At 43.0% G+C, this 12,573-nt stretch overlaps 1 protein-coding gene and 1 pseudogene across 3 annotated transcripts; one reads left to right on the forward strand and one right to left on the reverse strand.

Moving 5' to 3' along the window:
• The first annotated feature begins 8,923 nt into the window (after nucleotides 1-8,923).
• On the forward strand, nucleotides 8,924-10,405 carry LOC307159332 (uncharacterized protein). Of its 2 annotated transcripts, none has more exons than XM_079872636.1 (7): nucleotides 8,924-9,237; nucleotides 9,333-9,400; nucleotides 9,498-9,680; nucleotides 9,910-9,971; nucleotides 10,053-10,100; nucleotides 10,176-10,244; nucleotides 10,329-10,405. In XM_079872636.1, exons 1-7 carry the CDS (start codon nucleotides 9,077-9,079, stop codon nucleotides 10,374-10,376), a joined length of 639 nt encoding a protein of 212 aa, XP_079728762.1. In that variant the 5' UTR covers nucleotides 8,924-9,076; the 3' UTR covers nucleotides 10,377-10,405. The 2 variants fall into 2 exon arrangements, with proteins under 2 accessions (XP_079728762.1, XP_079728763.1); XM_079872637.1 differs by having other exon boundaries at nucleotides 9,333-9,372.
• Nucleotides 10,406-10,631: 226 nt separating this feature from the next.
• Nucleotides 10,632-11,958, reverse strand: LOC307159333 (putative nuclease HARBI1; annotated as a pseudogene). Its single transcript, XR_013824059.1, has 3 exons — nucleotides 11,314-11,958; nucleotides 11,101-11,212; nucleotides 10,632-11,016 (listed from the first exon to the last, which is right to left on the reverse strand). The product of XR_013824059.1 is annotated as a putative nuclease HARBI1 (transcript).
• Nucleotides 11,959-12,573: the final 615 nt, after the last annotated feature.

Raw genomic sequence — 12,573 nt, forward strand, 5'->3', positions numbered from 1 at the left:
TTTATTTGAAGCGGCCTTTTGTTTAGTTCCCTTTCGAGGGAACTCGCACTGCGTCGTTGAAAACGACTCTTTGGGGACGCTCCCTTAGCGTGCGCCTCTGAAGTATGAATGAAACTAATCCAATCCTGATTGGTGTTGCGTCATGACGTAACATGTGACGGCATAACCGGATGCATAAAAGTGACGCTGGCACACACACACATTAGCTTTCGCTCTTCAGCAAGCGCTCTCTGTGAAACTGTCTGTCTTATTTGATGTTGTTTGTCAGTGAAATCCTTTATATTATGGCGAGTGAAGTTACACTAGGTGTGTGCACCCCTGCCCTATATTTCTCACGGGTGGAGACACGCATCAGTTGTGTGTACACTGTTAGGAGCGCAGCACGCACAGCCAGTTCTCGAGGGGGCTGCCTGTGAACACTAAGTGAAAGTACTATAGAGTGCTGTGCTCCCACTTGGCTCGCGATCCCCGCGGTTCGGGTCCCGCGTCCGTTGAGGCGGCGCGGTGGCTTGGATCGTGGGGATCGCAGAAGGATCTCGCGGATGAGAACGAGACTGCCGAGGCACTTTCTTGTTCATCATCCGCAGATTCTATAACGCTCGCTCACGACGCAGAAGCCCGCGATGTGGCTTCTTCTGCCCGTGACGAGTGCCCGATGCTCGAGCTATCTGCTTCTGAGGAAGTGGATGTGCTCAGCATCGGGAACGAGGAACATGAGTCACACTCGCCAGTGTTGTTGTAACCAAAAAAAAAAAAAAAAAAGTTGTCCCACTACATTGCAATACAGAATCTATAGCTCGGATCTCGCGTTTGTCGAGGCAGCGCGTAGATGACGGCTACTCTGCAATAAAGATTCTGTGTGGGTGCGAGGCATGCACTGTCAGCTCCTGAGGGTGCTGGCTGTGGTTTTTAAGAAATATCTCGACGCACACAGCCGTGCTTTTCGGGTGTTTCAGCCTCGAGCCCGTTGACTTTCTTTTCGAAGAGATGAAAGCCAAATATATTGTGAACGACTCGAATCTCGCGTTTGTTGAGGCAGCGCTTAGATTACGAGTCTGCAATAAAAGGGACACACGCGATCTGTGAAATAATACTGTTTGGGTGCGAGGCATTCACAATCAGCTCCTGAGGGTGCTGGCAGTGTTCATTGAGAAATATATCGGCGCGAGTGCAATAAAAATAAGCCGTGCGCTGTCGGATGTTTCAAACCTCGCACCTGATGACTTTCTTCTCGAGGGATGAAAGCCAAATATATTGTAACGGCTCGAATCTCGCGTTTGCCGAGGCAGCGTGTAGATTACGAGACTGTATAAATAAATATTAAAACAGTATTGTCTGGTGATTATGGCTGCATTCAATTCTATGAATTAATATGATGGAATTGAAATGATGGAATATATTATCTGACCTTAAGTAGTTAGATCATTTAATTCAACCTACCATCCAGACCGTGTTTCACTTATCGAGTGTTTTTGGCTGCATTTAATTCTGAAGAATTAAAATGATGAGCAGCGAACGTCAAAAATCGTTTAAGATTTTTCCCTGCCGGTTCTCCGCTTCAGGGCATCGAAAACGAGACGAAGATGGCTGCCCCCCCCCCGTGGAGGTATGAGCGAGAATCGCTCCTCCGCGGAGCCCTCAGGAAATCGATGTTTATATCCAGCTTCAAGTGCACTTTGGGACACATCGGTTTTCAGCGAATGCACGCTGTAAAAGGCGCCCAAAAGGCTTGCGGCCAGTGTTTGCGTTTGCCCATCGGAACTGTTTTCGATTTATTCCCTGCCGGTCCTCCACTTCAGGGTGTTGAGAACGAAAACCCAAAGAGCCTACCCTCTGGGGGAGCCCTCAGGAAATCGATATCTGTATCCCGCCGTAAAGTGCGCTTCGGGCCACAATGATTTCCAGTGAACGCACACCGTGGCGTTCACCCCAAAAGCTTGCAACAGGGCACCGACTATGGTTACCAAGTCTTTCTCGACTTTTTCCTGCCGGTCCTCCGCTTCAGGAGGTCGAGAATAGTGCTCGAAAAACACCCGAGGTCAGTCTCGAGGGGCTGGTTCCCTTAGATTTTGTAGAAGAATGGCAAAATGCCTTCCGAATATATCTATATGGGTCCTGAATATTATAAAATATGGGTACAGACTGCAGTTCGGTTACCGACCTCCCAAGTTTGCTGGGGTGGTACCGACTGCACAGGTTTCAGAACAGGCTCGGGTTATGGAACAAGAGGTACAGACTCTACTGGTCAAAGGGGCCATAGAAATTGTTCCCCTACCAGAGAAAGAGTCCGGGTTTTACAGCCGGTATAGTTCCAAAGGAGGATGGCGGGCTGAGGCCGATTTTAGATTTGAGGCAGTTGAATCGTTCTCTGAGGAGATTCAGGTTCAAGATGCTCACTATTCCCATCATCGTGAATCCGATCCGAGGATTGGTTTGTCACGATAGATCTAAAAGACGCCTATTTTCATGTCTCCATCCTTCCATGTCACAGGAGGTTCCTGAGGTTTGCTTTAGGGGGCGAAGCATACCAATATCGGGTTCTTCCGTTCGGCCTAGCACTCTCTCCCCGCATGTTCACTAAGTGTATGGATGCAGCTCTGGCTCCACTGAGGCTTCAGGGCATCCGTATTCTGAATTATATCGATGACTGGCTCATATTGGCCCAGTCTCGAGGAATGGCAGTTCGGCATCGAGATGTCGTTCTTGGCCACATTCAGAAATTGGGGTTGAGATTCTACACTAAGAAAAGTGTGTTAGAACCAGCTCAGGAAACTACTTTTCCGGGCGTGGTATGGAATTCGGGTACGATGCAGGCACGTATGTCTCCCGCACGTATCGAAATCCATCCTGACCATGGTGTCAGGGATAAAGCTAGGCCAGGCCATCACTGTAAAGCAATTTTAAAGACTGCTGGGCCTCATGGCAGCGGCATCCAACATAATTCCTTTGGGCCTTCTTCACATGAGGCCCCTTCAGTGGTGGCTCAAAGCCAAGGGGTTTTTCCCCCAAGGGGAATCCGTTCCGTATAATAAAGGTTACGCGCAGATGCCTTCGTTCCCTTTTTAATATGGAGGAATTCTTGGTTCTTGTCCCAAGGGCCAGTATTAGGGACGTCATGTCGCTGGGAAACCGTTTCGACAGGCGCTTCCCTCACTGGCTGGGGCGCGGTTATCGGCCGCTTTGCCAGGGGTCTGTGGCAGGACCATTATCATTCTTGGCATATAAATTGGCAAGAAATATTGGCTGTGTTCAGGGCTCTGAGGAGCTTCCTCCCAGACATCAAAGGTTACCACGTCTTGATACGTTCAGACAATACATCAGTGGTAGCGTATCTGAACCGACAAGGGGGGACTCAGATCGCGCCCTCTATCCAGATTGGCGCATCAGATTACATTATGGTCCCAAAGGGAAAATATTATCTATAAGAGCAATATATGTCCCGGGGGTTCAGAATCAGGGAGCAGACATCCTGTCGAGGCAGGGGCTGAGGCCCGGGGAATGGAGACTCCATCCAGAGGTGGTGGAGCTGATATGGCAGAGGTTTGGACCAATGGAAGTGGATCTTTTGCGTCTCGAGGGACGTCCCACTGTCCAGTTTGGTTCTCCCTCACTCATCCAGCCCCGCTGGGGTTGGATGCCATGGTACAGGCCTGGTCGAGGCTTCGCCTGTACGTTTTTCCCCCGATCGCTCTGCTCCTGGGAGTCCTGGAGAGGGTCCGTCAGGAGGGCATCAGTCTTCTTCTGGTTGCCCCGTTTTGGCCGGCCCGAGTATGGTTTTCGGACTTAATTTCACTCCTGATAGCTCCGCCATGGCAGATTCCTTTGAGGAGGGATCTATTATCTCAGGCGGAGGGCACTATATTCCATCCTCGCTCAGAGCTGTGGAAATTGTGGGTCTGGCCTTTGAGGGGGCTCAGTACCTAAATGCTGTCTATCATCTGGGGTGGTCTAAACCATTCTTATCTCCAGGGCTGCGTCGACTAGGAGATTATATGGCCTTAAGTGGAATGTTTTTCCACTTGGTGTAGAGAACGTGTGTTAGGTCCAGCTAACTGCCCAGTGGCTTCAGTTCTGGATTTTTTCTCAAGATCGTTCTCTGCGAATCTCTCCCCGTCCACTTGGATGGTGCACATGGATGCCATTGCGGCGTTCCATGCACCACTGAATATTGGGCCTTTGGGGAGGCACCATCTGGTCATACTATTTCTCCTTGGTACATAGAGGATGAGACTGACAGTCAGGTCCAGGGTTCCTTCCTGGTACCTGGCGGTGGTTCTCGAAGGGCTATCCCTGGCTCCCTTCGAATCCCTTCAGTCGGCTTTGCCTAGGACCTCACGTTCTAGATAGCCTTTCTCTTAGCTACTTCTTATAAAGAGACTGGGAGATCTCCAAGCCCTGGCATTAATGCCAGCTTGCTTGGGGTTTGCCCCGGCGGAGTTAAGGCCATCCTGCATCCGAGACCCAGCTATGTGCCTTAAGTGCAATTTAACATGGCTAGGTCCATGGTCCTGCAAGCATTTCATCCTCCACCACATGTGTCGGCAGAAGAGAAGAGGTTCCTTGCTCTGCCAGTCAGAGTTCCGAGTATTACCTTGAGAGGTCCTCTTCTTGGAGGAGGTCGGACTTACTGTAGTGTGTTTCGGGTCACCTAATGAGGGGCTCCCGGCTAAACAAACCATAAGTAGGCCTACAAGGTGCGCAATTTGCCTTCACCTTTGGCCGTAAGGGCTCATTCTACTAGAGGCATGGTGTCCTCTAGAGCCCTCCTCTTGGGAGTGCCCCTTCAGGAGGTCTGTGAGGCAAGCCGGTTAGGGCTACCCCACACACTTTTATCAGGTTTTATAGTCTGCACCTCCCTAGTACGCCGGGTGCACGTGTGCTCTCGTCCTAGTTGGGTGCCTGAGTTCAGTTTCACTCCAGGACAGGCATTTATCGGTGCGTGGCCTAGTGGGCATTCGTTCCCCAAAGAGTCGTTTTCAACGACGCAGTGCGAGTTCCCTCGAAAGGGAACGTCTCGGGTTATGACTATAACCCTTGTTCCCTGAGAAGGGAACGAGACACTGCGTCGTCCTGCCACGCCCCTCAATGCCTGAGAGCGGCTTGCTTCATCGCGAGGCTAATGTGTGTGTGTGCCAGCGTCACTTTTATGCATCCGGTTATGCCGTCACATGTTACGTCATGACGCAACACCAATCAGGATTGGATTAGTTTCATTCATACTTCAGAGGCGCACGCTAAGGGAGCGTCCCCAAAGAGTCGTTTTCAACGACGCAGTGTCTCGTTCCCTTCTCAGGGAACAAGGGTTATAGTCATAACCCGAGACGTTATTATGTATTATCTGCAAGTACATTTTTTTTTTCAAATACACTTTTAAGATTTGAAGTACAATTTAGCATGCATGCCTCTTTTTCACAAGGGAAGCAACTAATATGCACCTTTCAGGGTAGATAAGGCACAAAGTTGTCCCTTTCAGAGAACTGCCCCAGTGACAAGCTGTTATACTCCTACAATGAATGCAGCAGAGCATTCTATACGTACATATCCACCAGGAGGAATGCCCAGGGGCTTTTGAAACTAATTTTGAACTCACCATGCACTGCTTTTTCACAGGCTGAAAGAGTCAGCATTAAGGGCAGGCATTAATTCACTTGCATTGAGTGGGCACAAAGAATCAGACTCTGCATCTTATACATGCTTATATCATATTTATCTGCAATTATATGCACCTTTGCATCATTTTAAATGTGTCTAGTTCTCATGCACTTCCTTTACAGATCAGAATGAGTGGTCAAACAAAAGGGCTCCTCAACAGCCTGTTTTAAACGCTCAACCAAATGGAGACCAGTGTTCAAACCAATTTAAAAAGGAAGAGATCATCTGAGAAGCATGCCAACCCCTTGAGAAGCTCAAGTCTTGTGCATCAGCCGTGCAGCTTCTTCATGGTGTAAAAGGGCATCATAAAATCCCACCTTAAAAGACTTTGTTAAAAACTGTGACATTAAAAAGACAACAAGATCACTGGCAGGTAAAGAAAATGTAGGCCAAACGAAATCAAATAGGCAACCAAAACATAATATCCAAGAAGTGCGTGAATACATGCATCACAAGGACATTGAGAGAAGGAAAAAGGGGCTGCAAATGAGGAAAGAAGCAGAGCGAGAGGATGAGAGGTGTAAGGAATATGCATGAAGTAGTAAGGAAACAAAGGCAAGCGCTCCACAGGGCCAAGAAAGAACAGCAACAGGAGTACAAGGTATGTAAATGAATGTTGTCTGGAAAAAGCCATAAGCAAATGTTCTTATCTAGACTATTTAAGAACTCAAGGGTTACCACTTTCATGCTGTTAGAATAATGGAATATAAATGTGCACTTACAAAGAACAGAGGCGGTTCCGAGGAGAAGAAGAGATGTGCTCATGTAGCTGACACAACTGAAGAACAATTGCCTGCCTTTCCTAGAAAGAACCAAAGTGTGACAGTGTGAGTCTACTGCAGAGCCCATTTCTCAACCTCAAGAGGGCAGTGTTGAGTCAGAAAGTAGTAAAATCACAGAAATAGACACTACACACATACAAGGTCAAATGCACGTGGACATGAAACACCACACCCAAATAAGCCTGTTGAACATTTCATTTGACTTTCATTTAACATCACAAAACTTTTCAATAGATGTTGGAATATGCTGTGGGGATTTGCTCCCATTCTGGGTTGTGTCCAATTCAGAAATGAATTGATAATGCTTTTTTTTTTATTCCAATTCAGTTCCTTAAAGGTACAATATGTAAGATTTTTGTAATAAAATATTCAAAAACCACTTTCACAGTGTGATATATTTCATGCAGTTGTGTACTTACATTATCCCAAAAGCACCCAAGGATTTGTAAATCCATAGAAATATCATTACAATTTGAAAGAATTTATCTTACTCACATGATGGCAAAGCATTTCAAAACATTTATTATTATTATTAGTGTTGAAAACAGGTTTTTTGTTGTTGTTGTTGTTTTTTTTTTTTTGTTTTTTTGTTTTTTACATATTTTTGTTATATAGACAGTAATTTGTTCAGCTCTGGAGGTCACATGGCCATATACTGGATTTATGCAACAGTGTAATTTTAGTATTATTTATATATTTATGAATACTTTGAATTAGCTTTTATTTTAATATTTTTATTTTAGCTTAAGTTTTAGGAATTTTGTTATGTGCTTTTTTCTTCATTTTTATGTGTTTGTTATATTTCTATTTGTCTTTAATTTATTTTAATTTCAGTTTTAGCCATTTTAGTATACTTCAACTTACACTTATTTTATTTCAGTTACATTTAATTTAATTTTATTTTATTTTATTGAAAGCAATTTTAGATAGTTTTAGTTAACCATAACAACACTGTTATGCAATTGTTTTAATGTGTGATTTATGCATGTTAGCATCGCTCTTTCTCCTCTGTAATCATTCTGATCATACTTTCATTACACATCTGCCATCTTTGAACCAGCAGGGCTGAGCAGGTGGACCAGACTAAGAGCTCAGGCACACTGAGTGAAGCTGGCAGTCCTATGAGTGCAGCTGATGTGAGCTGGGCCCAAAACGCTTTGGCAACTCATAGACACAGAGTAAAAGCTCTTAGGAAGACAATTGGTGCTCTGGAAACACACATGGACGATGAGGCAGCCTGGCTGTGAATCAAATACCACAAAGGGGCTCTGATACAGTCACGATCCGCTGGACAGGGCATCAGTGGAGCCGAATCAAGGGAAACTTTGTCTGATTGTGTATCTCTGGATAGAGATAAAGAGACAAACCAAAAACAAAAAAGGAGTGTCCATTAGAGATTAAAGAGATCCCATAAGGGATTAAAGATGAAAAGGATGAAGTGGTTATGTGCCAGTTTACAGAAACAGTTGACCCTCATTAAAGCATTTGAGATCCTTGGAAGAATTTTTTTTATTATTATTATTTTTTTACTATATATTTTCTATATGGGATTGTGTGCTGCAAAGACAACATTTTGACCAAAGACTGACCAGACAGAAAAAGGACAAGAGGAGCAAAGTGATAGCAGTGAGAGCATCGACTCAACCAGCAAGGTGATACACATTGAAGGAACTGTTTATCAATATAATATTTTTCTTTGAGGACATATAGGGTACGATGACCTCAACCTGAATTTTTACAGTAGATTTTTACATACAGTAGATAGCACAAAATCTCATCTCAATAAATTTAATTAATTGCTGTGCTCTTCTTATTTATTTCCCCACATCTAAATATTAACATTTGTGAAATTACTCAGTCAAAACCGATCTATTTTCGTGTCTCTGGAAAATAGTGATCTATGACACTGTAAAAAGTTGAATATCAAAATATTATATATTTTTTAATACATTCAATATTTTTTGTGTCTATTTGATAATTAAGGATTTGTAGACACAATCATGTTTTTAGTTTGAAGTAAAAAGATAAAATTAGACCCTTTGAAGTAAAAAGATAAAATTAGACCCTTGGGGTAATATTGCTCAAAAATCGGCACAGAAGGGCCAGAGTGGCATGTTGTTCCTACTGCTATTTATTTATTTATTTTAATACTTAATAAAAATTAATGGAGTAATTATTCAATAATTCCATGAGTTATTTGCTATTCATTAAAGTCCCCATGCAGTCAATTTTATCCTTTAAAACTCACCTTTGATCACCAAAATTATATATTTAAAAGTTTTTTCCTTGAATTGTTTTTGTCATGCCTTAAAAATAGTTTGAATGTAACTTTACACCCTTGCCTCATTTAGTATATGTGGTTCTATGAAAATGCAAATTAGCCCCGCCTCCACTCACTCACACCAGGGGCTCGTTCTTCGTACGTTGCTTATTACATCCGAGATCAAATGACACATCCAGGATGATATCATCGTGCTAATCATGATCCGGCTAATTGGGTTCTTCGAACTCACCTGTTGTTTATGATTAGTATCGCTGGATTGAGTTATCTGAGATAATTGCGCGTTCATGCGCTGGCTTAAAAGGGGATATGTATCGATAGTAGAAACAATGATCAGCAACGCTGTTATTGGCTGTTCAGCATGGCCAAAGAACGTGCCCAGTTTTTCTCCCAAGCAGAACAAGAGCTTTTAATGGAAGGTTATGCCGAATTTGAGTCTTTAATTAAAACGACAGGAAACACCTCAAAGTCTGCAAAAGCCAGGAGAGAGGGCTGGCAAAAAGTAGCAGACAAATTAAATGCGTAAGTGCTGTCCATGGTAGATGTTTCTATTACTTTCTACAGTATGTATTTTTGCATTTTAATAATTTCATATTTACTTTGTTCTTTTATGTCAGAGCCACCACGGGACCCACTAGAACATGGGGACAAGTAAAAGTGAAGTACAAGAATATTCTACAAAATGGTAGCCTTTAAATTCTTATACTGTCTTTATTTTAAAAAGCCACTTTTTTCCTTTTTAAAAGCCACTGTTAAATAATGTGTTTGTCTGTTTATAACAGCCACCAAGAAAAAGGCTGAAAAAAAACAAACAGGTGGTGGTCCTGCACCGCCACAATATACCCCAGCAGAGGAGCTGGCCCTTGGGTTGAATGAAAACCGAACCATTGTGGAGGGCATCCCTGGGGGCAGCTCTTCCTCAGACCCAAAGCCAGGGACCAGTAGCAGCAACACCTTCATTACTGGTAGGCTAAATGAGCTTTCAATTATCTTAGTACACTGTAAAATTATTTCTTGCTGCATTAAATGAAGTATAATCCAAATGGCTGGTACAGTCATTTCAACCATTTGTGAAAGTGAAAACTTCTAAACTTTTAGTTAATATAAAATGTTGCCATGAGTTATTGATCACATTATATTTTTTACAGTGTAGTTAATTGTAGTGACAATTTTTTTCCCCCCTCTTTTGTGCAGTTTTACATAATACACCAACACTTTTACCTGTTCCCAAGCAAGTGGTGGCTGAAGCATATGCAGTAAGTTGTGTACTTTTTCAAACTTGCATAAAGGGAAGAGAGTGCAACACTTTGTAATACACATTTATTTCCATTGCACAGGACAGTGAAGAAACCCTCTCAGATGACTGTCCTTTGGAGGAAGAACCTGTAAGTGCATAAATAACTTTACACTAATTTGTATATACTTGTGTACCTATTCTTTCTGTCTGCTATGAGTTGCAGGAGTCCACACCTAGAGAAAGGCCTACAGAAAGGCTTGCAGAAGAGTCTGCACAAAGAACTAATACAGAGGTGAACAGTGTTGTACTTTTACTTTTTACTTTTGTTGCATGAGGCATGTTTTGACCCTTTTTTTTTTCTTTCACAAAATGACAGGGTGACATCCGTTCCCTATATAAACGGCATCTTCAACAAAAAATTTAGTATTTTGACCTGAAAAAACTCAAATTAAGAGGAGAAATTGAACTCGACAACTTGAAAAAGAGAAAAATTGCTCTAGAGATAGAGTTGCTTCAAAAAGACCTTCAGAGTAAGTGCTAATACACATTTGACACATAGTAGTATTGCTGACTTTACATAACTATCTCTTATTGCAGGCAAAAGATGACTTGCTGGCTTTTCTTTATAAAAAAAAAAAAGTTTAAATAAAACTCCAGGAACTAAGCATATTTGTCTTGTCTTTTATTACTTATTCAAAAATGGTGCTCCACAATTCTGTCCCGTGCAGCTCTGCCACTAGGTTGGTCCAAGTGCACTGGCTGGAGGTCATCATCAGGCTGCACCTCCACCACAGGGGTCCTCTCCTTCCTGATGGTGGCAATATTGTGGAGGATGGCACATGCAACAATTATGTCACAGGCCCTGTCAGGTGCAACCCTCAGACCCTTCAGACACTGAAATCTTTCCTTTAGTTGCCCAAAGGTCATTTCAATGCGTGCCCTTGTCCTGGCTAGAGCTGCATTGTAACGGGTTTGTGGTCCAGGGTTTGGGTCAGGGAAGGGCGTCATAAAATACTGCCTGCAGGCATAGCCCCTGTCTCCAAGCAGGATCCCGTCAAAATCCCCTGTATAATGGAAAAATGCAGTTTTGTTAGGCTCAGCATAAGTGTGTGTAATACTGTGAGCTTGACATTTATATGTTCCCTTACCACGTTCAAATAATGTGCATAAATGTGACTCTCTGAAAATTCTTGAGTCATGCACAGATCCTGGCCATTTTGCTTCCACATTTGTTATATGGAACATAGAGTCACACACCATCTAAGAGATTTTAGTCAGTCAACTGCATACTTTTTGATCCATTTTTTTTTAATGTAATATATTACTAATCTGGAATATAATATATTGTAATAGTAATTTACCTGCACATTTATACTGTGAACCCCCTTCCTGTTCACAAAATCCCCTTCATTGGGGCCTGGTGGGGCCTTGATGGGGATGTGTGTGCAATCTATGGCACCAATCACGTTAGGGAAGCCTGAAGGACACATACTGTTAGTCATACTTTTTGACATGGTCATGATTGCATGTCATTAACAATTATAAATGTACCTGCAATAGCAAAAAAATTCTGCTTTACCACCTGGGGTCTTAAGTGGCTTGGAAATGCCACAAAAACCCTTAAAAAGTGCTTGAGTGCCAGGTAAACTTTTCGAATGGCACGACAGACAGCACTTTTCACTAAGTTCTCGGCATCTCCAATAGTGTAAAGAAAAGTGCCACTCGCAAAGAATCTCAGGGCAATGCACACAGTCTGTGCAGTTGTCAAAGCCCGACTCCTCCGTGTTGAACACTTAATGTGTGGTTCCAACAAATTAATGATGTAAATTACACCCTCACGAGAAAAACGATATCTCTCAACAATTACACTTTCGCGCTGTGCTAAAGGATCCTGTCTATCCCGCAATACGCGATTAATTCGAAAAGCTCTGCGAATTATTCTTGCACCTTCCGCAACAGGTTGCTGTCGTAAAAATGGACAAGACATGGCTGCGACAGACTTCCCTATCTCCTCCGCTTATAAAGCCGCGATCTAATCCTGTTTACATGAAATAAGCCTGCTCCAGAGCAGGTTTAAGCTTGCGCACCTGTTGCTATGACAGCAAGTCCAGGATCAGCTTCGAAGAACCAAACAATCCGAGATCATGCCAAATCGTCAACAATCAAATCCAGCTAACTGAGTTAGCGACGTACGAAGAACGAGCCCCAGCTCAGAGATCCACTCGTTGACGATCACATGTTGACGTAATTGGTTAGGTAAAAAAAAGATAGTTTGTGACGTCAGAAACACCAGCGATTTCAAAACGTGTTTTTGAGACTGTCTTTGGTTTACTGCAGTTTTAAGAAAATACTTAGCAATGGTGTTGACTTATGAATTTGTACATGGTTTGTCTTAAAGCATATTAAAAACACCACATAGACATATAAACAACATTAAAAGCTTGATTTTCACCACAGGGGGACTTTAAACATATAGGCTAATAGAGTGCAGTCATTCAATTTGAATTTACAGTGTTGCTATTATGACATACCATCGATGTAGATATACATGTGTCTGTATATAAGTCATAGAATACATTTACCTTTCAGATGAATCTCTCATTTCTCTGTCTTTCATTGGT

Source organism: Squalius cephalus (assembly GCF_949319135.1).
Source record: "Squalius cephalus genome assembly, chromosome: 5".
Taxonomy (NCBI): Eukaryota; Metazoa; Chordata; class Actinopteri; order Cypriniformes; family Leuciscidae; genus Squalius; species Squalius cephalus.

Excerpts from the sequence above, each read along its gene's own strand:
- LOC307159332 (XM_079872636.1), top strand. The coding sequence starts at position 9,077 with ATGGCCAAAGAACGTGCCCAGTTTTTCTCCCAAGCAGAACAAGAGCTT. Across the intron at positions 9,401-9,497 it reads CAAGAATATTCTACAAAATG|CCACCAAGAAAAAGGCTGAA; the intron begins GTAGCCTTTAAA and ends TGTTTATAACAG. Across the intron at positions 10,245-10,328 it reads CACAAAGAACTAATACAGAG|GGTGACATCCGTTCCCTATA; the intron begins GTGAACAGTGTT and ends ACAAAATGACAG.